Consider the following 26,855-nt stretch of genomic DNA (forward strand, 5'->3'; position numbering starts at 1 on the left):
GAAAAAAAAAAATTTTTCCTTTTTCCCTCCTCTAAAACCTAGGTGCTCCGGTGCGTCTTGTCCGAGTTCGGGATCGCCCTCCCCCCGGCCTTGTCACCACTTCTCCCCTACTCACATCACGCGATCTTCCCTGGTAGTCTAGTGACGTCGGGGCAGGAAAGAGCCCCCTCTTTCCTGCCCAGCGCGCTGCTCTCCGTCCTCCTGTATGCTGCCTGACGGTCTCGGCGAGATTCAAAATGGCCGCCGAGAATTTTTGCCTGTTAAAGTTTCCTTTCTTTTTCGACGCGGCCGGCCTTTTCCCCTTATTTTGTGCTTTTGTTTTTTGGCACAATCGTGTCGTTTGATTTCGCCGAGGCCGTGCTTTCTTCCATGTCATCGAAGACACCCAGCGGCTTCAAAAGTTATACTTAGTGCAACCGGACCATCTCAGGTACCGATACCTGTGCTTGGTGTATCCAGTGCCTTGGGCCTGACCATAGCCCAGCCGCTTGTAGTCTGTGTCTTCGTATAAAGAAATGGGCCCAAGTGTCTCGAGAAGCCCAACGGGAAAAACTTTTTGGGGCTCAGTCCGGACCTTCAACATTGACATCAGTACCGAGGTTGACGTTAACATCAACTGGAGCATCAACGTCCGGGAGCAAGGTAATGGCTGCTGAGAGACCAACTCGCGCTGGGAGCAGTGAGGCGTCGAGTTGGTCTCCACCTGTCTCGAGGCCTCCTATTATGCAGGCCCCCCGGGACCGACCTTTGTCAGACCCGGCCCCAAGAAGACGTGAGGATTCCACGTCTTCATCTTTGGTACCGAGGAGTCTTGATGACGGGCGTCGAGCGAAGGCTAAGAAGCACTGTCATCGTTCTCCTTTGCACGGTACCAGGAGCTCTGGGACGTTGAGAGAGTCGGCACCTGAGAAGCGTCGGTCTCTTGGCAGTCTGGTACCTACTCCTTCCACGGATTCTGACACCACCTGCTACACCGGCCCCGCAGCCTTCTCCGATGGCGGCTCTTGACAAGCGTATCCGGGCCTTGTTTCCAGAACTTCTAGAAGGCTTACTGCGTCAATCAGCTTCGGTGTTGGGGTGCTTGCGCCCTCTTTGCCATCTGCTGTAGCAGTGCTTGGCCCTTCACCTGTGGTGAGGTCTCCAACTGCAATGCCGCCTGCGGCATCTGCGTCAGCTGCCACCCAGGTCGACTCCCCTTCGACGTCGGTGGAGGGAGCTTCGGTGCAGTTGGATAGGGCGTCAACCTCTCGACATCACCACAGAGGACATCGTTCCTCGGTGTTGAGACAGGTCCAGTGTCAGAGTACCTTGACACAGGTAGTGTCTGACACTGAGCAGGAGCACTCGTGGGAATCAGAGGAAGATCCCAGATACTTCTCTTCCGATGAGTCTTTTTGGATTCCCTCTGACCCTTCTCCTCTGCTGGAAAGAAGACTATCTCCACCGGAGAGTCTCTTTTTCCTCTTTTGTCCTGGAAATGGCTACGGCTATTCCTTTCCCTCTGGAGGTTGAGGATGAACCCAGGTCTGACATGCTTTAAGTCCTGGATTACTCTTCTCCACCTAAAGAGGCTGTGACAGTCCCTCTCCATAAGGTACTGAAGAAAGTCCTTATGAGAAACTGGTCTGCCCCTCTGTCTGGCCCTGTGGTTCTCAAGAAAGCTGAGTCCCAATACCAGATCCACGGTGAACCTGGATTGATGAGCTCCCAATTACCCCACAATTCCATGGTGGTGGATTCCGCTCTCAAGAAAGCTAGGAGTACTAGAGACTATGCTTCGGAGCCCCCAGGCAAAGAAGCTAGGACTCTTGACTCTTTTGGGAGAAAGACGTATCAGGCCACTATGCTCACTGCCAAGATCCAGTCATACCAGCTCTTCACGAGCGTACACTTGCAGGACTCTATATGTCAACTGTCTAGCTTGGTTGATGTACTCTCTGCGGAGTTGGCTGAGCCTTTTCGCCAGGTGGTCAGGCAGCAGAAGGCGTGTCGCAAGTTCCTGGCCAGGGGTACTTTTGACGTGACATCCAGGATCGCTGCTCAGGGTATAGTGATGTGCAGACTCTCATGGCTGTGTGTCTCTGACCTTGATCATTCGGTCCAGCAGCGGATGGCGGATGTTCCTTGCCGGGGGTGGGGGGGTGGGGGGGACAATCTTTTTGGAGAAAAAGTAAAGGATCTTGTTAATCAGATTAAGAAGCATAATGATGCTATGGATTCTCTCTCCCACCGGGCGCCTTCTGCTACAGCCTCCTCATCTAGGAGGTTTTTTGGAGGGAAGAGAAGTGCTCCCTATTCCTACTGTAGGCGTAGGTACACTCCTGCTTCTCGGCAGCCTGCCCAGGCTCAGCCCCAGCATGCTCGTTCTCGTCAACAGCGTGCGTCTAAAGCCCACTCTGCTCCCCAGCAAAAGCAAGGGACGGGCTTTGACTGGCTCCAGTTCAGTATAGCCTCTGTAAAAGTGTCCGTACCGGACGACTTGCCGGTAGGGAGGAGGTTGATGTTTTTTCACCAAAGGTGGCCTCTCATAACCTCCGACCGGTGGGTTCTTCAAATAGTCCAGTTAGGATACACCCTCAATCTGGAATCCAAACCTCCAAATTGCCCACCAGGAGCTCATTCTTACAGCTCCCAGCACAGGCAGGTACTTGCAGAGGAACTCTCCGCCCTTCTGAAGGCCAATGTGGTCGAACCCGTTCCACCAGGGGAAGAATGGCTGGGATTCAATTTGAGGTACTTTCTTGTACAAAAGAAAACAGGGGGGATGTGTCCCATCCTAGACCTAAGGGCCCTGAACAAATTTCTAGTCCGAGAGAAGTTCAGGATGGTTTCCATTGGCACCCTTCTTCCCATGATTCAGGAAAACAATTGGCTATGCTCTCTGGACTTAAAGGATGCTTACACCCATATCTCGATACTCCCAGCTCACAGGAAGTATCTTCAGTTTCGGCTAGGAACACAGCACTTTCAGTACTATGTACTGCCCTTTGGTCAGGCATCTGCACCCAGGGTATTCACAAAGTGTCTGGCTGTAGTCACAGTGTCACTACGCAGACTGAGAGTGCATAACTTCCCTTATCTCGACGATTGGATGGTGAAGCGCACATCAGAGGCGGGTGCTCTACAGTCCATGCGAATGACTATTCAGATGCTAGAACTACTGGGGTTCGTCATCAATTATACCAAATCCCATCTCACCCCAGTTCAAAAATTGGAGTTCATTGGAGCACTGTTGAACACCAAAGACAGCTCAAGCTTTTCTCCCTGAGGAGTGAGCAGACAATCTCCTGTCTCTAGTGTCTGTGATTTGAGCGTCTCAACAGATCACGACTTGGCAGATGTTGAGACTTCTGGGGCATATGGTCTCCATGGTTCACGTGACTCCTTGTTGCGTTCCTCACCTTTGATGTGCTCCTCGCGGCCGGGCCGTGCTCCTGCTCCGCCGCTGTAGGGAAGAGCGTCATCCATGCTGGCTGGGCCGACGCTCCAACTCCCTCTTCGCGCCAGGCTTACCACTGTCCGTCTTTGCGGTGCTGGCGTCCCGCCCATGATCCGCTGCTGCTGGGGAATGCCGGCCATTTTGTCAGTGCCACCGGCCAAGGGATTCTGCTCCTCTTCAGGGTGCGGAGCCCGGGAACTTGGGCCGTGCCTCCAGCGCCGGATTGGCCACCCGTGACTTGATGCTGCCCCCTCCATCGGCTGGCCAATCCGGGCTTCCTTGCCTGCCCAGCCAGCCTCTGATTGCTCTGCCCCTTTCCAGCTGTTTTCTGTCTCCTTGATGGCAGGGGCTATATAAGCGGCACAGTTTCCCACCAACCTTGATTCGTCTTCTGCTTTAGTAGAATCTCTTGAGCTCCAGTGACTCTGTCTACTGCTGTTTACTGCCTGACCTGATCTGACCTTGGCTGGAATCCTGACTACGCTCTGTCTGCTGCCTGACCTGACCTTTGCCTGAACACCGGATTACGCTCTGCCTGCTGCCTGACCTGACCTTTGCCTGAACACCGGATTACGCTCTGCCTGCTGCCTGACCTGACCTTTGCCTGAACACCGGATTACGCTCTGCCTGCTGCCTGACCTGACCTTTGCCTTAACACCGGATTACGCTCTGCCTGCTGCCTGACCTGACCTTTGCCTGAACACCGGATTACGCTCTGCCTGCTGCCTGACCTGACCTTTGCCTTAACACCGGATTACGCTCTGCCTGCTGCCTGACCTGACCTTTGCCTGAACACCGGATTATGCTCTGCCTGCTGCCTGACCTGACCTTTGCCTTAACACCGGATTACGCTCTGCCTGCTGCCTGACCTGACCTTTGCCTGAACACCGGATTATGCTCTGCCTGCTGCCTGACCTGACCTTTGCCTGAACACCGGATTATGCTCTGCCTGCTGCCTGACCTGACCTTTGCTGGAACTCCGAATTACGCTCTGCCTGCTGCCTGACATGACCTTTGCCGGAACTCCGAATTACGCTCTGCTTGCCGCCTGACCTGACCCCTGCCTGAGTCCCGACTGTCTTCTGTTTGCCGCCTGATCTGATTCCTGCTTGAATCCTGTTTTGCGCTTTGTTCACTTCCTGACCTGGTTCCTGCTAGATTCCTGACCACTCTCTGCTGGGCGTCTGACTTACTACTGCCTGAACCTAGCTGCTCTCTGCCTGCTGCATGCGGCCGTCTGACCCCTGCCTGTATCCGGAAGTCCTGTCGGCTGTCACCACAGGTGAAGCCGCGGGGTTGTTCGCCTGCCCAACGGAGAGCAGGGTTGAGTCTTCACCTCTGTGCTCCCGTCGGGCACAAGAACTCACGAACACGACACTCAAATGGCATGTCTACACATGAGATCAGCTGAATGGACCCTAGCTTCCCAGTGGTATCAGGCTGCGGGAAGTCTAGAAGATGTGATCCAACTGTCCACCGACTTTCGGAATTCCTTGCAGTGGTGGACGATTCGATCAAATTTGACTTTGGGGATCCAAGATGGCGTCTAGCTGAACGGATGTGCGTTTAGCTCTCTCCATATCCCATTGAAGTTTGCGCACAGAGATTTGCTGACCCGTAATGGGGAAATGAAAAGGAAAACCCAGTATGCCTACCTCCACAGGCAGGGTGGAACCTACTCCGTTGCGGCAGATGACTCTGGTAGAATTGGGACTGCTAACGCCGGGAGCTGGAGTTCTCACTTCGGGCGGTCCGGGTGATCTTAATGACCAAAGCACCGAGGGAGTCTCATTGAGTCCACCCCCAACAGCTGTACCTCCAAGGCCGGGAGGGAGACAGGACGTAGCGGGGGAACAGAGCGTGGAATCCAGAAGTCGATCCCCTGTGCCGGTGTATGGAGACCCCGCTGCTTCCTCAACGCTAGAAGGAACATCACTACAGACGAATACTCCGTCTGAAAGGAACCTGAGCGAGTCCTCTGCGGGAATTGGAGAATTGATAAGACCTTCAGCTGTTACCCTAAAAGTTTTATGGGAAGCGATACAAGGCCTAAACTCCAACTTGCAGCAGATTTCACGAATTCTAACGGGAGACGTGGCAGAGGTAAAGCAAACTCAGACAGTTATTTCTCTTAAAGTAGCAGAGCAAACGGCTAAATTGGATACCTTGGATATAGATTTTAGAGCTGTGAAATCTTCAACGGAAATGTTGATGAAAAACTCTAACCTCCAGCAGCGTAAAATAGATTTTCTTGAAAACCAGATTAGGATCAATAACTTACGTTTCCTTAATTTTCCTAAGTTGCCACTCATTCCAGCACTAGAAATGTTGAGGAAATATGTTAAAGAGATATTAGGGGTCCCCCCTGAGGGATTCCCACCTATTACTAGAGTACAATATATTTCTGGTGCAGGAAGGGGAGTTTTTCCTCAGAATCTTCAATCTGGTATGAATTTAACTGATTTTTTAGAAAGTTCTATGGAGGTTATAACTGAGAGAACAACACTGCTTGCTACATTTGCTCTGCAAACTGATCGTAATAATATACTGAGACTTTATTTTCGCCACATGAACTCCACCTTTCTTGGCTCAAAAATACAGATTTTTCCGGACTTTTCCAAGGACACTCAAAGAAGAAGAAAAGCATTTTTGCTACTAAAAGAAAGAGTTCTGCGTATAGGAGGAACCTTTCAATTGAGGTTTCCCTGTAAATGTTTTGTTTCTTTGAATTCCACATCTTATATTTTTTTTGATCCAGGAAAGTTACAAGATTTTATTTCCTCTAAAGAATAAGGCTGTAATAGGAATTGTATTAAGGTGTTGCTCGGCTGCGATTTTCCATCTCTCTCTGTTCAACATTTATTTTTTTTCCTTCTTGTTTTAATAGATTTATTTCCTAGATCTTGGATCACCTTATTGTGGACTATATAATATTAAGAAAATTTACCAAGTTGGATTGATTTCTTTTATTTTCTAATTGCCTGAATCTTTATTTATGTTGGATTGCATAAATTAAATTTGAATAAAGTATAATAAACGAATTTGACTTTGGGATGACCATTCCAAATCCCTCAGCCGCAAAAAGTGTTGACGACGGATGCATCCCTCCTGGGGTGGGGAGCTCATGTAGATGGACTTCACACTCAAGGAGCTTGGTCCTTTCAAGAAAAACGTCTTCAGATCAACCTCATGGAATTGCGAGCTATCTGGAACGCTCTCAAGGCTTTCAGAGACCGGCTGTCCAACCAAATCATATTGATTCAGACAATCAGGTTGCCATGTATTATACCAACAAGCAGGGGGACGCTGGATCTCGCCCCCTGTGTCAGGAAGCCATTCAGATGTGGTTTTGTGCACACCGCCACTGCAAGTTTCTCCAAGCCACTTATCTGGCAGGCGTAAACAACGACAGATTGAGCAGGATAATGCAACCTCACGAGTGGTCACTGAACATGGGTGCAGTCCACAAGATCTTCCGAGCGTGGGGCACCCCCTCAGTAGATCCTTTTGCCACTCAGATCAATCACAAGGTCCCTCAGTTCTGTTCCAGGCTTCAGGCCCACGACAGACTAGCGTCAGATGCCTTTCTCCTACATTGAGGGACAGGTCTTCTGTATGCATATCCTCCCATACGTCTAATAGGGAAGACTTTACTGAAGCTCAAACAAGACTGCGGAACCATGATTCTGATAGCTCCTTTCTGGTCGCGTCAGATTTGGTTCCCTCTTCTTCTGGAGTTGTCCTCCGAGGAACCGTGGAGATTTGAATGTTTTCCAACCCTTATCACTCAGAACAAGGAGTCGCTTCTACATCCCAACCTCCAGTCTCTGGCTCTCACGGCCTGGATGTTGAGAGCTTAGAATTCGCCTCCTTGGGTCTTTCGTAGGGTGTCTCTCGAGTCTTGCTTGCTTCCAGGAAAGATTCCACCAAGAGGTGTTACTCTTTCAAATGGAGGAGATTTGCCATCTGGTGTGACAGCAAGGCCCTAGATCCTCTTTCTTATCCTACACAGACCCTGCTTGAATACCTTCTACACTTGTCAGAGTCTGGTCTCAAGACCAACTCTGTAAGAGGTTATCTTAGTGCGATTAGTACTTATCGCCGTGTAGAAGGTAAGCCTATATCTGAACAGCCTTTAGTTGTTCGCTTCATGAGAGGTTTGCTTTTGTCAAAGGCCCCTGTCAAACCTCCACCAGTGTCTGGGATCTCAATGTCGTTCTCACCCAGCTGATGAGGGCTCCTTTTGAGCCACTGAATTTCTGCCATCTGAAGTACTTGACCTGGAAGGTCATTTTCTTGATGGCTGTTACTTCAGCTCGTAGGGTCAGTGAGCTTCAGGCCTTGGTAGTACATGCACCTTATATCAAATTTGATCACAACAGAGTAGTCCTCCGCATGCACCCTAAGTTCCTGCCTAAGGTGGTGTCGGAGTTCCATCTGAATCAGTCAGTTGTCTTGCCAACATTCTTTCCCCATCCTCATACCCGCCCTGACGAAAGCAGATTACATACCTTGAACTGCAAGAGAGCATTAGCCTTTTATGTGGAGCGGACAAAGCCCAGTTGTTTGTTTCTTTTGACCCCAACAGGAGGGGAGTCGCCATCGGAAAATGCACAATTTCTAATTGCCTAGAAGATTGCATTTTCTTCACATGCCCAAGTTGGGCTAACTCTACAGGGTCATGTCAAGGCTCATAATGTTAGAGCCATGGCTGCGTCAGTGGCCCACTTAAAGTCGGCCTCCATTGAAGAGATTTGCAAAGCTGCAATGTGGTTATCAGTCCACACATTCACATCTCATTACTGCCTTCAGCAAGATACCTGATCCAACAGTCAGTTTGGGCAGGCGGTGCTGCAGAATCTGTTCGGGGTTTAGAATCCAACTCCACCCCCCTAGACCCATTTTGATTCTGTTCCATGCTGCATTCTCAGTTAGTTGATATTGGTTTCAGGTCAATCTATGTTATGTCCTCGCCGTTGCGAGGCCCAATTGACCAATGTTCATTGTTTTGAGTGAGCCTGATTGCTAGGGATACCCCACATGTGAGACCAAGCAGCCTGCTTGTCCTTGGAGAAAGCGAAGATACTTACCTGTAGCAGGTATTCTCCAAGGACAGCAGACTGATTCTCACAAACCCGCCGTCCTCCCCTTTGGAGTTGTTGTTGTTCTTGTGTTTATACTTTTTGATTAAACTAGAGAGGCACGCTTGCGTGGCAGGCGGGAAGATGTTCGCGCATGCGCAGTTTGCGCGAGGGAACTCTCCAGAAAGACTTTGTTTTATTTTGCTTGCAAAACTTTTGCCGATTCCTGGGCCGCTGCGGACATCGACCCAATTGTGAGAACATTGGGAACAATCAGCCTGTTGTCCTCAGAGAATACCTGCTACAGGTAAGTATCTTCGCTTTACTGATATGCCTTTCATTCTCAGGGGGTGGGATGTGGCCTGTTTAAACTCTTCTGTAGAGTATGTTATGGGTATTGGAGGAATTTGGGTTGTGGTTATAAGAGAGATGGCTGTTGTGTCTTTTTAGGAAAAGAAGTGGCAGAGGCTGTGGTTCAGAAGTGTGATCAAACTGCAGAGTGCCACCAGTGGTATGTATTCTCCTTTTCTCAGAATGTGTGCAGTGCAGAGGGATTGTGATTGGGCTGTGGGGTATCTTTAAGGTGCTGGCTTGCAGACATCTCACTCAGTGTTAATTGTTGCCGATCTCTTTTCTCCAAAATATATGCAGTGCTTTTTCCAGCAAGCTTCTTTGTGTTCATTTTTATTTGTTAGCTGGCTTGTGACTGATAATTTAACAGACAGCATTGATTATCAAAATCTTGCTTTAACTCAGTCTTTGCTATTGAAAGAGTTTGGCAGCGCTTAGGTAAGGGCTCATGAATAGCTCTTGATGCTTAGAAGATAGAGCCGCTCAGCTAATGAATTTCTTTCTCTGATCCAGAGTCCTGGTTTCTGTCAGTCTGCTGTGCTCCCCTGACTTTCACCTCTTTATACTTCATTTTGTTCAGAGAGATGTTGGGAAAGGGATTTCAATTGCAATTTGAACTTTTTTCAGACATGCAAGCAAGCTTGAGTAAAACACTCCCACTCAGTAATCCAGTCTGTCCTTTCACTCCTGTATTTTTTGAATAAGCAAAAAAAAAGAAAAAAGATTTTTCAGAGGTTCAATTTAAATACAGTGGTCAACATTTCTGAGATTTTTTTTCCAGTTGTATCTATACATCTAACATATTTGAGGTCTGTTGGAGCTTAAAAATTAAGGTACAACTGATCCAGTGTCGGCTGTCCAGTCTTAAATGGGAAAGAATTACCATTGAATAATAACTCTTCTTCCCCTTTAAGGCAATTTTAAGGCAAAAGTGTTTTGTGGAGTATAAAGATTTGACAGTATTTCATGTCTTGCTCTCTGCCTTGTTCTTGCTAATGTTTGTTTAAACTAGACTTTCAGCTTTGGTGGCTAGCATGATTGGAATGTTTTGAGATCTGCTGCACAGCCAATTTGCAGGTCCAATGTCTAGAGTTCATGGGCACATTTCATTAAAAAAATTTTTTTTTTAACTGAGGGTAGGCGTGATTATATTTATGTTTGCACAGAAGGGGGAGAAACAAGGCTGCTTTTACCAATGGGCAAAAGGGGCAGCTGCATATAGAAGGCCCCTTCCTTGCAGCCTTCTGTACATTTTTAGCAGTGTAGGGGATGAATTACTTTTGTGCATGAAAGACAAATTGGACTTAAGGGTGATGGTATCTGATGTTCCTTGTCATCAAGCAGATGAAGCCATTACGTATGGGTTGTGTCCATTAACCAGCAGGGGGAGATAGAGAGCACTCAACTTTTCACAGTGCCTCATGGCCAGCCAGCTCCACTGCCTCTTCAGTATTCTGTATCTCCCCAAGCAGGGTGGCTGCAGCTTCTTCGTGCTCCATCCAAAATCTGCCTGGGGGTGGCTCCTGGCTTGCCAGTTGTTAGCCGGGGTGTTAGAGGCTATAGCAGCTTCACTTTGAAGGCACATAGGTTAGCCCTTTCCCTGCCTTACCCATGCCCCCGTGGATGTGGACATATTAGCTTGCTTTTCCCTGTCCTTTCCCACTCAGTGGCTGCAGGCACATTGGTTCGCCTTTCCCTGCCTTTCCCACTCATCTGAGCCTCCGGAGTTCTTATTACCTCTGCTTTCCTCACAGCGTTAAAAAAAAAAAAAAATGGAACTGAGGTTTTCCTTTGATTCTTCTATGGGACCGGAGCTGTGATACTCGGTCCGGTGAGGTAAGAGTGTTTTCTAACTCCTCCGGGGTGGGCCCGCGATCGGGGCGTTTTTGGCACGAAACCGCCATTTTGAATTTTCCCGTCGTTTTTGGCGATGGCTGCAGAGAATGTAAAGCGCTGTTCCCGGTGTGGCAAGCGCAAATCAGCAGCGGGGCTCTGTAAATCATGCTGTACAGGTGTAAGAGCCGGCCCGAGCATGGCGAGCGATGATTCTTCACGCTTAGTGCTGGCAGTGGATGCCATTTTGAATTCTCCGCATGGCGCAGCCTCCGTAGAGACGGAGAGCCCTGAGCCCGGGGGGGGGGGGGGGGAGGAGTGTCGTCGAATTGAGGCTATTCAGGGAGCGGCTAGCCCCGGATGGGATCTGGGTGCCCAGGGCAAGTTTTTCTCCCCATGATTTTATGTTATTTCATAAAGCATGCATGCTGAAAAGAGCTCTCCCTCAAGGGTCGTTGAGGCCCCTTCTATTGTCGTCCCCCCCCCCCCCCGGTGGATTCTGGCCTGGGACTGCCCGCTGAGGCTATTTTCCCTGATAATTGGCATAAAGAAAAGCGTAGAAGGGCTAATTCCCCTTCAGACTGTGGTGCACCTCCTCCCCCTCCCCCCCCCTCCCCCCCCCCCCCCCCCCCGTGGTCGGGCTGTGAGGATTCGGAGAGTTCTGGCAGGCCTTCGTGGTCTGAGGAGCCAGAGTCAGGTGCAGAATTACCACAAGATCTGGATGATCCCTCCGCGGTGAGGATTTTCCACCGTGATGAGCTGCCAGAGCTTATTTCAGATGCCCTACAGGTCCTTTCTATTGGAGAGCCTGACAGTGGCACGGCCTCCTCTGTGAATGCTAGGATGGCTAGTACCAAAAAGCCTGCTCGAGCCTTTCCTTTGCATGACCCCATCCAAGAGCTTATTTCCGCTCAGTGGGTTGACCCCGAGGGACCTTTGAAAGTTTCCAGGGCTATGGGGCAATTATACCCTCTGCGTGAGGAGCATTTGGTTCGCTTTGCAATGCCTAAAGTAGATTTCCTAGTCACTGCGGTGACAAAGAGAACTACCCTCCCTGTGGAAGGAGGAGTTGCCCTGAAGGATATACAAGACCGTAGGCTGGAAGCAGCACTTAAACGGTCCTTTGAAATTGCAGGTCTTACTGTTCGGGCGTCTGCATGCAGTTGTTATGCTGCTAGAGCCTGCCTGGCGTGGTTGCAACAGGCAGTGGAACAGCCCGGAGATGGAGCGGAGCCCTTCTCGGATGTCGGCCTTGTCCTTTTTGGCTGATGCCCTTTATGATATTGTCAGAGCTTCGGCTAAACAAATGGCAGCAGCAGTGGCGGCTTGCCGTCTTATTTGGCTACGACATTGGGCAGCAGACATGGCCTCTAAGCAAAGGTTGGTGAAGTTGCCCTTTCAAGACCTTCTCCTATTTGGTGAGAAGTTGGAAAAAAAATTGTTAAAGGCCTGGGAGATCCTAAACCCCAGCGCTTACCCGAAGATAGGCCGAGGCCTTCCTCCAAGGGCCAGGCGGTCCACTCCTCTTATAGACCTCTCTTCCGTGAAGCTAGAAGGTACCGCCCGGGGCGTTCTGCTGGGTTCACTTCTCGTGCCCGTTTTTCAGCAGAGGAACTCCTTTCGCTCGGACAAGCATTCCGCAGCCACTGGCTCTAGGCCTGGAGTTCAGGGGCGACCCTCTCAATGATGGTGCACCGGCCCCCTCCTCGCTTCCTGTCATCGGAGGACGTCTTTCCCTCTTTGCCGAGGAGTGGGCCAATATTTCCTCATCAGAGCAGACTCTGTAACAGAGAGCTATCAAGCTACAGCCAGAGTGGTCTCAGTACTTCAATCTCTAGGCTGGGTCGTCAATATGGCCAAAAGTCACCTGACCCCCTCGCAATCTCTAGAATATTTGGAGGCCAGGTTCGACATAGACTCGGGCTATGTATACCTACCCGAGCTAAAGCGGTGCAAGCTTCAGAATCAGGTCCGTCTGCTCCTGAGGATGCCCCGCCTGCGAGCTTGGGACATTGTCCAGCTGCTGGGATCGATGACAGCCACATTGGAAGTGGTGCCCTGAGCGAGAGCGCACCTGAGACCTCTACAGTATTCCCTACTTCAAAGATGGTCTCCAGTTTCTCAGGATTATCAATGCAGACTTTCTTGGCTCCCTGCGGCCCGACTCAGCATGGAGTGGTGGCTCTCAGACAGCATGCTGCAGCGAGGAATGCCGCTGGCGCTCCCAGATTGGTGTCTAGTAGTGACAGATGCCAGCCTGAAGGGCTGGGACGCACAATGCAAGGGGAAGCATGCCCAGGGTCTATGGACACCCGAGGAGTTGGAGTGGTCCATCAACCGCCTGGAGTTGAAAGCGGTGTTTCAGGCGCTTCTGGCCTTTCAAGTAACCCTGGAAGGATTGGCTGTCAGAGTGATGTCGGACAACACGACAGCAGTGGCCTACATAAATCAACAAGGCGGCACTCAGTGCAGAGCACTGGCCGCGCAGGCGAACAGATTTGCCACTGGGCTGAGCTGCATCTTCAGTTTCTGTCGGCAGCTCACATTGCAGGTCAGAGCAACGTGCAAGCCGATTATCTAAGCAAGCATCAGATCGATCCAGCAGAATGGGAACTAGCAGACGAAGTATTCCTGCAGATATGTGCCAAATGGGGCAAGCCCATGATGGATCTTATGGCGACAAGTTCAAATGCTAAAGTCCCGTGCTTCTTCAGCAGACGGAGAGATCCTCTCTCGGCAGGGTTGGATGCCTTGACTCAGCCCTGGCCTCCGGGCCTACTATATGTGTTCCCTCCATGGCCCTTGATAGGGCGCGTGCTCCTGCAGATTCGTCCTCATCGCCCCAGATTGGCCCAGGAGGCCTTGGTATGCGGACCTCCGACAGATGCTAGTGGAGGCTCCCCTTCCTTTACCTCTGGTACTGAACCTGTTGTCACAGGGCCTGGTAGCCATGGAGGACGCCTGCTGCTCTGGTTTTATGGCATGGCGATTGAGAGGGCGCAATTGAGGGACAAAGGCTATTCAAACACAGTCATTTCCACTCTCCTGCAGGCCCGCAAGCATTCTACTTCCGTGGCTTATGCCAGGATTTGGCGCCAGTTTGAGTCTTGGTGTGCTTCAAAAGCGATCACACCCATGCGGGCTCCTGTCTCGCCGATTCTGGACTTTTTGCAGGATGGTGTACAAATAGGCTTGGCCTATAATTCCCTGTGGGTGCAAGTGGCAGCGTTGGCCTCCCTTCGTGGTAAGGTTGAAGGCGTGTCTTTAGCTGCTCATCCAGATGTGGCACGGTTTCTTAGTGGGGTGCTTCGGCTCTGGCCTTCCGTGCGAGCACCCTGTGCAGCTTGGAATCTGGGGCTAGTTTTGAAGGCCCTGCAGGCTCGCTTTGGCGAGCATCGGAGAAAGATTTGACACTAAAGGCCGTTTTTCTTGTGGCCATTACTTCGGCGAGACGGGTGTCAGAGCTCCAGGCGCTGTCCTGTAGAGACCCATTTCTGCAATTCTCAGAGTCCGGGGTCACGGTTCGGACCGTGCCTTCCTTCACGCCTAAGGTGGTTTCAGCATTTCACTTAAACCAGCCTATTTTCTTGTCCTCCTTTGATAAGGAGGAGTTTCCAGAATCTTTTGGGCAGTTGCACCTGTTGGATGTGCGCAGGACTCTGCTGCAGTATCTGCGAGTTACTAACTCTTTAAGGATCTATGATCATCTGTTTGTTTTGCTATCAGGTCCTCGCAGAGGGTCTCCAGTGTCTAAAGCCACTATTGCCCGCTGGCTCAAAGAAACTATCTTTTCAGCTTATCTGCTTGCCGGCCGGGTCTCCGCCTGTAGCCTTTAAGGCGCATTCTACCAGAGCGATTTCTTATTCTTGGGCTGAAACTGGAGCACTCTCTCGTCAAGAGATATGCAATGCAGCAACATGGGCTTCTAAGCTCTCTTTTGCCCGACATTACAGGCTGGATGTGGCTGCTAGGAGGGATGTGCATTTTGGAGCACAAGTGCTAGCGCGTGGTGTGACCTGTTCCCACCCTATATAGGGATTGCTTTGTTACATCCCATACGTAATGGCTTCATCTGCTTGATGACAAGGAAGGGAAAATTAGGTTCTTACCTTGGTAATTTTCTTTCCTTTAGTCATAGCAGATGAAGCCATGAGCCCTCCCTGTATGATTGAATGCATGCTGTGAATCTGTTTCAGGTTCTGTTCTTGTTTCCTGAAGTTCCTTCCTTGGGAGAAAGTTGGAAAACAGTCTACAGGATTCATGTTAACTTATAGGAGGATGAGTCCATTCCCTCCAGTTTATGTTTTGGAGGATGAGTTTATTCCCTCCAGGAGGTTGAGTGTATCCCCTCCAGTTATACAATAAGGAGGACGAGTTTATTCCCTCCAGGAGGATGTGTTCATTCCCTCCTTTTGAGTTCATGCCCTTGTTAAGGGGCCATCGTTCGCTGTGAGGAAAGTTCATGTTATTCCCATTGCAGTTTGCCATACTGCTTTGGAAGCTTCAAATACTGAAGAGGCAGTGGAGCTGGCTGTCCATGTGGCACTGTGAAAAGTTGAGTGCTCTCTATCTCCCCCTGCTGGTTGATGGACACAACCCATAGGTAATGGCTTCATCTGCTATGACTAAAGGAAAGAAAATTACCAAGGTAAGAACCTAATTTTCCCATTTTAAGGTGGCCAAACGGGTAGAAAAAGTGATGGCAAAAGCCACAAGGATGCTTGGATGCATAGGGAGAGAAATAGCCAATAGGAGGTGATAGTCCCTCTGTATACATCTTTGGTGAGGCCCTATTTAGAGTACTTTATACAATTCTAGAGACTGCACCTTCAAAAAGATATAAAGAGGAAGAAAAGTGAGAGAGAGGAGATATGGTAGAGAAATTTAAATATCTCTGTGGCATAAATGCACAGGAGGCAAGCCTCCTAACTGAAAGGAAGCTCTGGAATAAGAAGGCCTAAGATAACATTTAAATGAGAACAGACTCAGGAGTTATGGAAATTCTTTACTGAAAGGGTGGCGGATACATGGAATAGTCTCTGGTGAAAGTGGTGGAGACACAGTATCTGAATTCAAGAAAGCATGGGTTATGCAGATAGGATCTCGTAGGGAAAGGAATAGAGAGGAGCTGATATGGATGGGCAGACTGGATAAGTCATATGGCCTTGTATCTGCCATCATTTTCTATGTTTTTCTGTTTTTATGTGAGAATTCTGATTCATGATTGGCAGTAGAGCTTTGAAGAACTCTGAACTTTTCTGTTTCATTGAATTAATTTCTATGTATTGTGAACCACCATTCTGTATTTTTTTTATAAATGGCAGTATATTAAATCCATTTTAATCATAATGAGAGCCAGCAATTGAAACTTTAGCAGGTAGCAGATCCTAAGGTACTTAAGAGGAAACAAACTTTGGCATACTCAGGATTTGAGGAATAACAATGTGGATTAGGTTCTCTGTGTGTGGGAAGCGATAAAGGAAGACTACCTGAATGGATGGATCTGCTTTCCTTCGGTATTGGAAATCTGTGCACATTTAAGAAAGGTTAGAAATCAGTGTGTTTCAATGTATCTTACATGAACAGCAATCTCATGTTTTTGGTAGTTAAACTGCAGTTGTACAGTAATTCTGTAAGGTGCTTCACCTCCCATTTCAGGCATCTAATATTCCTGCTGTGGGATAACTAGAAAAGGCCAAGAGTTGATATGTATGTTCGAGCTAGAGAGTTGCACGGAGACAGAAATCTTGCCCATCCCCGCCGGAATCTTACCCGTCCCCACTGGAATCTTACTCATTCCCATCCATCCCCACAAAACTTTAACCCATCCCAACCCGTCCCCGCAAGAATTTAACCCATCCCCCCCCCCCCCTCCGTCCCTGCAAGAATTTAACCTATCCTCACCCATCACTGGAAGAATTTAATGGTACATAAAAGAAAATTCCAGTCAGCTCCCTCAGAGAATTTGAGCCACAGCACTGTAGGCAAGGAAGGAATGGAAGTTGAAACTTGGAACACTCTGGTGTGCACATGTAAGATTTGTCTCTGATTTACTGGCACTGTGTTCTGAGAGGTCACCACATGCACGTGCCAGTAGTTCAGATTGACATCTGATGCTCATGCCTATGTCAGAGCTGAGGTCTGCACATCAGCCCGGGAGCAAAGAGGATTAATTGTAACATAGTAAGTGACAGCAAATAAAGACCTGAATGGTCCATTCAGTCTGCCCAATAGTCACACTCATTATCAATTCATGATTAAATCACTGAATGTGATATTAATTATTTGATTATGGTCTTTCTTTTGTGTTTCTGGAACATAGACCATAGAAGTCTATCTGGCCCTATCCTTATGTTCCAACTGCTGGAGTTGTCGTTGAAGCCCACTCTAGTCTATGCGTCTTCTCATTTGTGGGACACAGATCTTGAAAATCTGTCCAGCACTGTCCTTATGTTCCAGCCACTGAAGTTGCTGTCTAAGCCCTTTCCAGCCCATCTTAAACCAGACTTCCATATATTAGACACAGACCATACAAGTCTTCCCGGTATCGACCCTAGTTAATCACAGCCAGCGTCGCCATCTAAGCATTACTTCACACATCCACACACATGCAGCCATTTATGGTTTGGTTTTTTTTATAACTTCAATTTTCTAATTAGAGATCCTCTGTGTTCATTCCACTCCTTTTTGAATTCCATCATCATTTGTGTCTCTCTTAATGGAAGACTTTCCACATTTGTGCTGTTAAAGCAAGGAGGAAGAGGAGGAGGAGGAGACAGCACTCAAAGAACTTGTTACTCAGTAGATGAGAGGCTGGTGCAGGTGTAGCTTACACTTCCACGGGAACCCCACAGAACTGCTTCCGTCCCTATGGGAATCCCGCGAACCCCATTCCCGTTCAGCTCTTTAGTTGAAGCTTTCCCATGCACACAGCTTTTTGAATAAAGCACAGAGGGGTCACAACTCTCACTCGATCATATGTTCTCTAAAGCTGAGACCTAAATTTCGCAGGCTACCATTCTGTTCTTTTGCTTTGCCAGATTTGCGAGCAATACATGTACTAAGCTGTGGAATGGACCACCACTTTAAATTCTCCTGTCTCCCTCTGGTGCCTTGCTCTGTGGCTTCAGTGCCAGAGGCTAATCTTGGCCATGGGCTGCTTTTCTGACAGAGGCATTTATTCTAAGCTGTAATATAACTGCAGCTGGACACAACTTTTGCAAACAATTACTGGGTTATTAGTAAAGATTGTGCAGTGAAACCAAATTCATATGTTTTTACACCCCCCTCAGCTCTTCAAAACAAACCCTGGGCGGCTTCTTCATTTTCCTTCGGGATAGTGAAGCTTGGTTGGTGTTTGGCTCTAGAAGTATAACCATCCTAGGAATTTTCAATGCAACATATCTTGTCTGTTAGTTTTTGTTTTGTTTTTTACATTTTTTTTGTATTGAAACTGAAGGATAACAACTAAAAAGAAAAATGGTGGTTAGACCAAACAGTTTGATAATAGGAACATACTCAAAATGTGAAAGATAAAATGCTTCTATTTTTCCATATTGAATTCAATCCTTCAGCTCCATTTTTATTTTTTGAATGTCCTCTCGGTCATATCCACATTTCTTCATTTCCAAATCATCTATACTTTCCAGTTTCTGTGTAAATATAGAACTAGGCTGCTATGCAGCAAGTGTACTGAGTCACAAAAGGAGAAAAGACTGCTCCGTGTTGACATTTCTATCCCCTCTTGGTCTTCTGAAGAGATCTCTTGAAATGTTTTGCCAAAGCTGTCTATAATGCTCCCAGGTTAGCTTGCTCCACCACCTGGATTCTCTGAGAGCCAGGTCGCCATTAATTTCAGAAGATTGGTTTCTTTCACTGTTTCTGGAAACCCCACAAGTCTTACATTATTCCCTCTGTCATTAAAATCGGCCAAAGTACCTGAAGATTGGAGGTTGGCCAATGTAACGCCGACATCAGTGCCAGGTAGTGGAATCTGTTATTATAAAGAATTAAATTACAGAACACATAAACATGGTTTAATGGGATAGAGTCAGCATGGTTTCAGCCAAGGTAAGTCTTGCCTCACCAATTTGCTTCATTTCTTTGAAGGCGTGAATAAACATGTGGATATAGGTGAGCCAGGTGATGTAGTGTATCTAGATTTTCAGAAAGGTTTTGACAAAGTTCCTCATGAGAGACTCCTGAGAAAATTAAAGGATCATGGGATAGTAGGTAATGTTCTGGTGTGAATTAGGAATTGGTTATTGGACAGAAAACAGAGGGTAGGGTTAAATGATCATTTCTGTTAATGGAGCAGGATAAATAGTGGAGGGCCACAGGGATCAGTACTAGGACCAGTGCTATTTAACAAATGTATAAATGATAACAGATATCAGAATGAGTGAGTGACTAAATTTGCAGATGACACAAAACTATTCAAGATTGTTAAAACACGTGCAGACTGTGAAAAATTGTAGGAAGACTTTAAGAAATTGGAAGACTGGGCATCCAAATGGCAGATGAAATTTAATGTGGACAAATGCAAAGTGATGCACCTTGGGGGTCAGTACCCAAGAAAAAGATATAGGTGTCGTCGTAGGTAATTCACTGAAATCTGCTCATTGTGTGGCGGCAGCCAAAAATAGCAAAGAAGATGCTAGGAATTATTAGGAAAGGGATGGTGAATAAGACTGAAAATATGCCTCTGTATCACTCCATGGTGCAACCTCACCTTGAGTATTGCATTCAGTTCTGGTCGCCGTATTTCAAATGTTAGGAATTATAGGAAAAAGGAATGGAAAACAAAATTTAGACTATTATAATGCCTTTATATTCCTCCATGGTGCACCCACACCTCAAATACTGTGTGCAATTCTGGTCACTTCATCTCAAAAAAGGTATAGCGGAATTAAAAAAAAAAAAGGTACAGAGAAGGGCAACGAAAATGATAAAAGGGGATGGGTTGACTTCCTTTTGAGGAAAAGCTAAAGTGGCTAGAGCTCTTCGGCTTGGAGAAGAGACGGCTGAGAGGAGATATGATAAAGGTCTATAAAATGACTGAGTGGAGTGGAATGGATAGACTTAAATCACTTGTTTACTCTTTCCAAAAATACAAGGACTAGGGGGCACGCAATGAAACTATTAAGTACTAAATTTAAAACACTGTTGGAAACAGGATGCTGGGCTTGATGGACCTTTGGTCTGTCCCAGTATGGCAATACTTATGTACTTATGTAGTCAACGAATAATTAAACTCTGGAATTCGTTGCCAGAGAATGTGGTAAAACCAGTTAGCTTAGTGTGGTTTAAAAAAAAGTTTAGATAATTTCCTGAAAGAAAAGTCCATAAGCCATTATTAAGATGGACTTGGGAAAATCCACAGCTTATTCCTAGGATAAGCATCATAAAATCTGTTTTACTGTTCTGGGATTTTGTCAGGTACTTGTCACTTGGATTGGCCACTGTTGGAAACAGGATACTGGGCTTAATGGACCTTTGGTCTATCTCAGTATGGCAATACTTATGTTCTTACGTTCTTAATCTTGATCCATTGAACCATTGTCTGTTACAGATTGCCTATTGGCTTGAGTCAAATCACCTTATATTCAGTTTTCAGAAATGTCAAGCGATAATGAAAAGTCTTTGTCTGTAATTCACTTCTCTTGCCCCTTCCCAGGATGGATAGATGTTTAGCTTAAGCTCCTCCCTTTCAGTTTCAGGAGTGATAATTGATTCTGGATTTTCCTTTGAGCCTCAAATCACTGCTTTGATATTTCTTAACTCTTTGTCAGATTAGATTTATTATGCCATTCCTAGATAGGACTGTTCTCACCCTCATTCATGAATATTAAGTTGCATTGACTACTGTAGTGCCCTCTATATCAGCATGGTTTATTTGGTATTTGCTAAACCACTCTTAATACAATCGTAGAGCAGAGCAGTATACAATCAAACAGTCCATTTTTGTGCACCGTATGGCCTGAGTGTTCAGTGTTTGAGCTAAGCTCGTCCTCAAAGTCAAAGCAATGCTGTGCCATCTTATTCTCCCCTGCAGAGCAAGCAAATGGGTCATGGGTCTGTGGGTTGAGTGAGGCACAGAAATTGGATGGTCAGATGTCATGGGTCTGTAAATTCAGGGGCCTACCTATTCAAGTTCAATTTCAAGTATTACTTAACAGTGGCTTTTTTGAGGGGGAATGTGTTCAAATGACATTCCCTTGGCTGGCAAGGTGGCAGACTGCTTGGGATTGTCATTCTCCTTGTTAAAGGTCTAAGATTCTATATAGTTCTGTTGCTGAATTAATTGTCATTGATTTATATTTAGTATATTGTGGGTGGGTCAGCTTGCATAATCCGTAGCATACTCTGCTCCCTGGCATGCCACTTGGAGTTGTACTTGTTGAATGCTCCCTAGCTGTGATTGCCAATCTAGGTACTTCTGCCCACTTTTGGGTCACCATCATTTTCTTTAACAAGTGCTGCCTAATTCAACAATTTTTGTGGAGGAATGGAGTTGAGCTGGCAGTTTAATAACTGATACTGTCATCCTAGATGTTCATGTCACTTTCTTTCTTTCTGCAGCCTCATTTCTATTTCTTTTTCTTTTTTAGAGGTCTTTTTATTAGAAGCTCAAGTCAACATTACAAAGAAAAGGCGATAAACATCAAACATAAGAAGCAAAATATACACTATGTAAAACAAATCGCTTCTCAAACATAAAGGCCTAAAAGGAACCTCTAATTTTTAGAGACATATATATATATATAAACTCCATTTGTTTCTCATTCTCCCCCCCCCCCCCCCCCCCGGGCCAAAACAAATCCTCTCATCCACCAGTCTATGCAATAAAACATGCAGCCTCATTTCTTTTAATAGGCTTGTGCCAGAATAGACCATACGAAAGCCATCTAATTGAAAATGACTCATCACGTCCATTTAAACCCTCTCATCCTTGATATTGGTATTTTTAGTTCATGTCCGGTTTTCTATGATTTAATGCTTCTCCTGTCCCATATTTTAATGGTTTGTCTCTTTGCAAAGCTAGGAACTTGTCTTTCAAAACCAGTCACATTTGTGATTGATAGCTGTTGGTAGTAGTTGTGGGGTTCTGCACACTGGATTCTGTGATTTCCATTCCTAGAGAATTTTCACAAACATCCCTGTTAACATAAATCTCTGAAGAATGTTGCTAAGATCAGCGTGTTGTCATTCTTTTTTTTCCGTGTGTTATTCCTTTAAAATGTATATACCCAGGTCAAATGGAACAGACTTCCTTGCTGTGCACTCAGTGTGGAAACTGGTGACAGTAACCAGGCTGCTTTTAAGCACAGCATGCCTTCTCTCTTCATACTGTGTGCTGAGAAGATATTTCCTTCCAGGTTGACTCAAATTACTTTTTTGGTTCACTGAGTTTCATCTGCCAGTTGTAAGATAAACTTTTATTTTTTTCTAGAGTGACTAGATTTTTTTCTTTAGTCTGTTTTTGCACTTTGAAAAGGCAATAATAGGGCTATGCAGCAACAGACCAGTAGCTCATCTGCTGTGGATTTCAGCAGTAATAAATGGCACCCTTTATTTTTTTTTTTCAAAAAATCAATTTAGTTCATAGATCTAAGAACAATTTGTCATCATGTAAGTTTATTGCAGTGCATAAAATCTCAGGATCAGCTGCATTAAGCCAAAAAATATCATTCAATGGCTGGAACATATTATCTCTCTATATAATAATTTGTCCATCTGTGTCCTTGGTGGTTGGCTGTCTAGGTTCATAACCGTATGCAAATGAGCTCACTTCAGCTCGCCTCCAGCATTCCCTTCCTTCTCAGTGTCCCGCCCTCACGGAAAGACGAAATGACATCAGAGGAGGGCGGGACACTAAGAGGGAAGGCTGGAGGCGACGCGAGCTGAGCCTGTCGCCGCTGCGACCAGGTATGGAGGGGAGAATCGCTGGACATGGATGGGAGAGCAGGGGAGGGGAGAATTGCTGGACCTGGAGGGGAGGGCAGGGGAGGGAGATGAGAACACGCTTTGACGATAGCCTTTCTAGGGCCCGTTTCATTTGTTCTGAAATGGGCGTTTTTGCTTGTGTTTCTATATAACATAGAAAATGATGACTAATGAAGACTTGCAAGGCCTGTCTGGTCTGCCCATCTACACAAATTGCTAAGCTCTACAATACCTTTTCTCACAGAAATCTTCAGTGCTTGTTTCATGCTTTTGTGTAGAGAAAAAAAAACATACATTCCTTTTGACTAATAACCAGCTTTTTTTTTCTTTTTTGAGTAATAGTTATTTTTTTCTGCCTTTTATAAACAATCTTAGAGGTCAGATTTTGACATTTAATTTTCTTCATAAGAGTGAAAGCTCATTTGCAGTTTGTTGGATCAAGTGTCAGAAACAGCCTGGGTGGTAGTATTTTTTCAGCTGCATAAAGCCATAGGAGAAGTCCTTTTCTTCCTTTTGTTTATAATTATAGTGTCACTATAGGAGTTGAGCTGTGAGTACTGACTTCTTCAGCTTGTGTTGACACGGAGGAGTAGTACCACTGAAAGATCTGGCACTTTTGAAGTAGGAGGCAGACTAGACAGATGAAATATTTATAGCTATGAGGAAGCCTGAACTTTTTTTTTTTTTTTTTTTGCAAGTAATGTTCTTACTGAGCTGAAGGAGTATTTGCCTTCCCTTTGTCCTGCATACATTTCACCCTCAGGAAATTTTCAACGGTACTATGAGGAATACGAACATATATGGAACTGAACATGTTCAGTGCCACAGGTTTATGATTATTATTATTTTAGAGCTGCAGAATGATTAGTGTAGTTCTAGTCTAAACACCTTTAACTGATTCTTAAGGGTGACCCAGTAATCCCTCGACTTGAAGTTAACTTCTAGAATTGAATAAGGTTTGAGGTAATTATGCTATATAATCAAGTTTTGAAAACTGTCTTTTCCTTGATGTGTGAATGCTTGTGGTGGAGGTTCTGAGGCATCTGGGTTCATCTTGGTTGCTAAAAGGAATTGACTTTTCTCCATCCTTTCTAGGCTCATTTTAAAGATCTGTTTTACAGTAGGCTTTCCCAAACCTATCCTTGTGACCCCAGTCAGATTTTTAGGACATTCACAATGAAAAGGCATGATAAAAATTTGTGTACGTTAGGACTTCCGGTGACGTCACGAAAGGACTTCCGGTGACGTCACGAACTGCAATGGCGGTCTGAACGCGCAGCTCCCGAACACCAGCCCGAATACCAGCTTAAAAGAAGAGCAATTAGAGCCCGAAACAGAAGGCGTGTAGTAGAACAGACAGTGGAAGACACGCGCTCCCGAAGATGGCGCACTCGAAACCCAAAACGGCGGATTTAACTGCATTCGCATATCGGGACCGCGACCACGTGGCGGACAGGCAGGCAGGTGATCAGCCGAGTCAAGGGGCCTCCCTAAGCCAGCGGCCTACATATGCGCAGGGCGCACACGAAGAAACGCAGGAAAATGAGCTGGCACCAGATAAATGGGAACAGCTGAGTACCTGGCTGTTGGATATTAAAAAAGACATTAAAGAGATGCGGCGTGACTTTGCGCAATTGAGCGCAGACCTCAGAGAGGAGATCAAAGAACTGGGAAATCGAGTTAATGAAACTGAAGTGGGCCTTGAAGAACATGCGGATATGATAGCGGGATTAGAACAGCAAATGGGTGAGCAACAAGCAAACATGAGATTTCTCACGGACAAGGTGGAAGACCTTGAAAATAGAAGCCGGCGAGCTAACATCCGAGTACGGGGCCTACCGGAGCTACCAGAATTTATCAACTGCGAAAAAGCAGTGCAGGATATAGCGGCCCATCTGCTCTCTACCCCGGAGCACACAGTGGCACCCGAAACAATTAAACTAGAACGTGCGCACAGGGCACTGGGTCCGAGAAAGGCTAATGTGCCTAAAGACATTGTGGCTTGTTTTACAGAGTTCAAAATGAAAGAGGATGTCATGCGCCAAGCAAGGGTAGCTAGCCCCATAATATGGGAGACATATCCCATTGAACTATTTCAAGATTTAGCGGCTACCACATTGAAAAGGAGAGGAGCGCTACGTCCATTAACGGAAAAGCTCCAAGATGAAGGAATCAAATACAAGTGGCAGCATCCTTTTGCCTTAGTGTTTTATAAGGAGGGAAAGCAACGACGAGTGGTCACGCCTGAGGAGGCCCAGGAGTTTTTGGGGCAGAACAAGGAGACAACAGCGAGCACAGCACACCAAACCAATGGACCTCCGAAAAAGAGCAAGCAGCGATGGCAGAGAGTCTCACAGGGGCGAGGACGGCTGAGAAGACAAGCATCAGAACAACGGCTTGTGGCAGAGAAAGGCACATGACAACACATTGCACATTGGAACTAAATTTTTGCTTAGAGAGTCAGGCTAAACTCTGATCATGAGTCAGCGGGAGCGGTGCCTGTAAATCATTAAGGGCCAAAGCGCTTAAATGGACTGGTGTAGAAGACGTGAACGGAAGTCCACAATTTTTCTTAGCATGCCTTCAAAGAAGAAGGGGGCATGCTATTTCAGGTTATTGGGGAAAGAGGGAGGGGGGAGGGGGGAAAGGGACAAGGGAAAACGGTGGTGGATATATTATAGTTTGATAGAATGGTATCGGGTGATAAAGTGTTTAAGTGTGTAACATTCAATGTGAGGGGCCTTAACTCGCCTATGAAACGCCAGCTAGCATTTAAAGAAATGATACGCTTGCGAGCAGATATAGTGCTGTTACAGGAGACGCACTTGAAAAAGTGTCACGAGCGACTGGTGGGTCATAGGCGATACCCTACAATCTTATTTTCATCATGTATGGACAAGTCTAAACAGAGAGGGGTATTAATAGCACTGTCGGATTCACTTCCTTGGCAGGTTCAACATACAGTAACTGATAAAGAAGGCAGATTCCTGCTGGTAAAAGTGTCACTATATAATACTCAGTACACCATTGTTAATATTTATGCCCCGAATTCCGGGCAGAAACAGTTTATAGAAAAAGTGGAATTACAATTGCAAAAGCATCAACAAGGTCGACTCCTCTTAGGGGGAGACTTTAATGTCACGATTCATCCCCCGTTAGATAACTCTACAGGCCAAGCTGTATATGCTAAAATAGATAGGAAAGGATTGAAAAGTTTCTTGGCCAGATGGGGATTGACAGATTTCTGGAGGGCAAAACACGGACAGGAAAGAGACTATACATACTATTCTGCTAAATATAGATCTTATTCTAGAATAGATGGATGGATGGGAGATGTGACAGTGGCTAATACCATAAGTAAGATCAATATAGAGCCACGCACCTGGTCGGACCACGCTCCGGTGGTATTAGAATTACATATAGGAATTAGACAGGTGGGAGAGCGATACTGGAGGTTAAATGAGGCAATCCTAATGGATCCCAAAAACATCCCAGTGATAGAAAAATATATTGAGGAATATCTTAAATTCAACGATGTGGGTGAGATCCGCTCAGAATATTTGTGGGAAGGTCTAAAAGCGGTCCTTAGAGGACAATTAATAGCATTAGGAGCACACATAACCAAAACACGAGTGGAACAAGAAGAGAGTATTAGGACTGAAATATTAAAGCTAGAACAAGCACATAAAAAGATACCCACAGACACAAGGGGGCAGACAAAATTAAACGAGCTGAGAAACAAACTTCAAGAGTTGCAGCTGGCAGAAGTGGCCGCTAAACTACAAAAGACACAACAGGAACACTTTGAACTAGGGAATAAGGCGGGTAGACTGCTAGCTTGTAAATTGAAAAAGCTAGCACAACGTAATCATATAGGGGGCATACAAACAACTGATGGGAACTTTGTAACACAGATGGAACAGATTCAAGAGGAGTTTTTGAATTACTATACAAATTTATATGAACCAGAACAAGTCCCAGAGGTAGATGAAATAGAGCAGTATTTACAAGGGGCGGACCTCCCGCGGGTGGAAAGAGGAGGATCCGAGCAGATGTCGGCACCCATTTCACTAGAGGAGATAATGTGGGCAATAACAGATATGGCAAATGGTAAAGCCCCGGGGCCAGATGGATTCCCCACTAGGTTCTACAAGGTGTATAGCAAACATCTGGCCCCAGTCCTACTGAAAGTGTTTAATGATTTA

At 46.4% G+C, this 26,855-nt stretch overlaps 1 protein-coding gene across 5 annotated transcripts in view; it reads left to right on the plus strand.

Moving 5' to 3' along the window:
* The window catches only part of RMDN3 (regulator of microtubule dynamics 3), a 122,813-nt gene that overhangs the window by 61,405 nt on the left and 34,553 nt on the right, over positions 1-26,855 (plus strand). For all 5 annotated transcript variants that reach the window (XM_030214727.1, XM_030214726.1, XM_030214728.1 and 2 more), the window contains one exon: positions 8,971-9,031. In XM_030214727.1, coding sequence (XP_030070587.1) covers positions 8,971-9,031 — 61 coding nt within the window. The remainder of the gene's footprint in view (positions 1-8,970; positions 9,032-26,855) is intronic.

This window comes from Microcaecilia unicolor, chromosome 9, assembly GCF_901765095.1.
Source record: "Microcaecilia unicolor chromosome 9, aMicUni1.1, whole genome shotgun sequence".
In the NCBI taxonomy this organism is placed as follows: domain Eukaryota; kingdom Metazoa; phylum Chordata; class Amphibia; order Gymnophiona; family Siphonopidae; genus Microcaecilia; species Microcaecilia unicolor.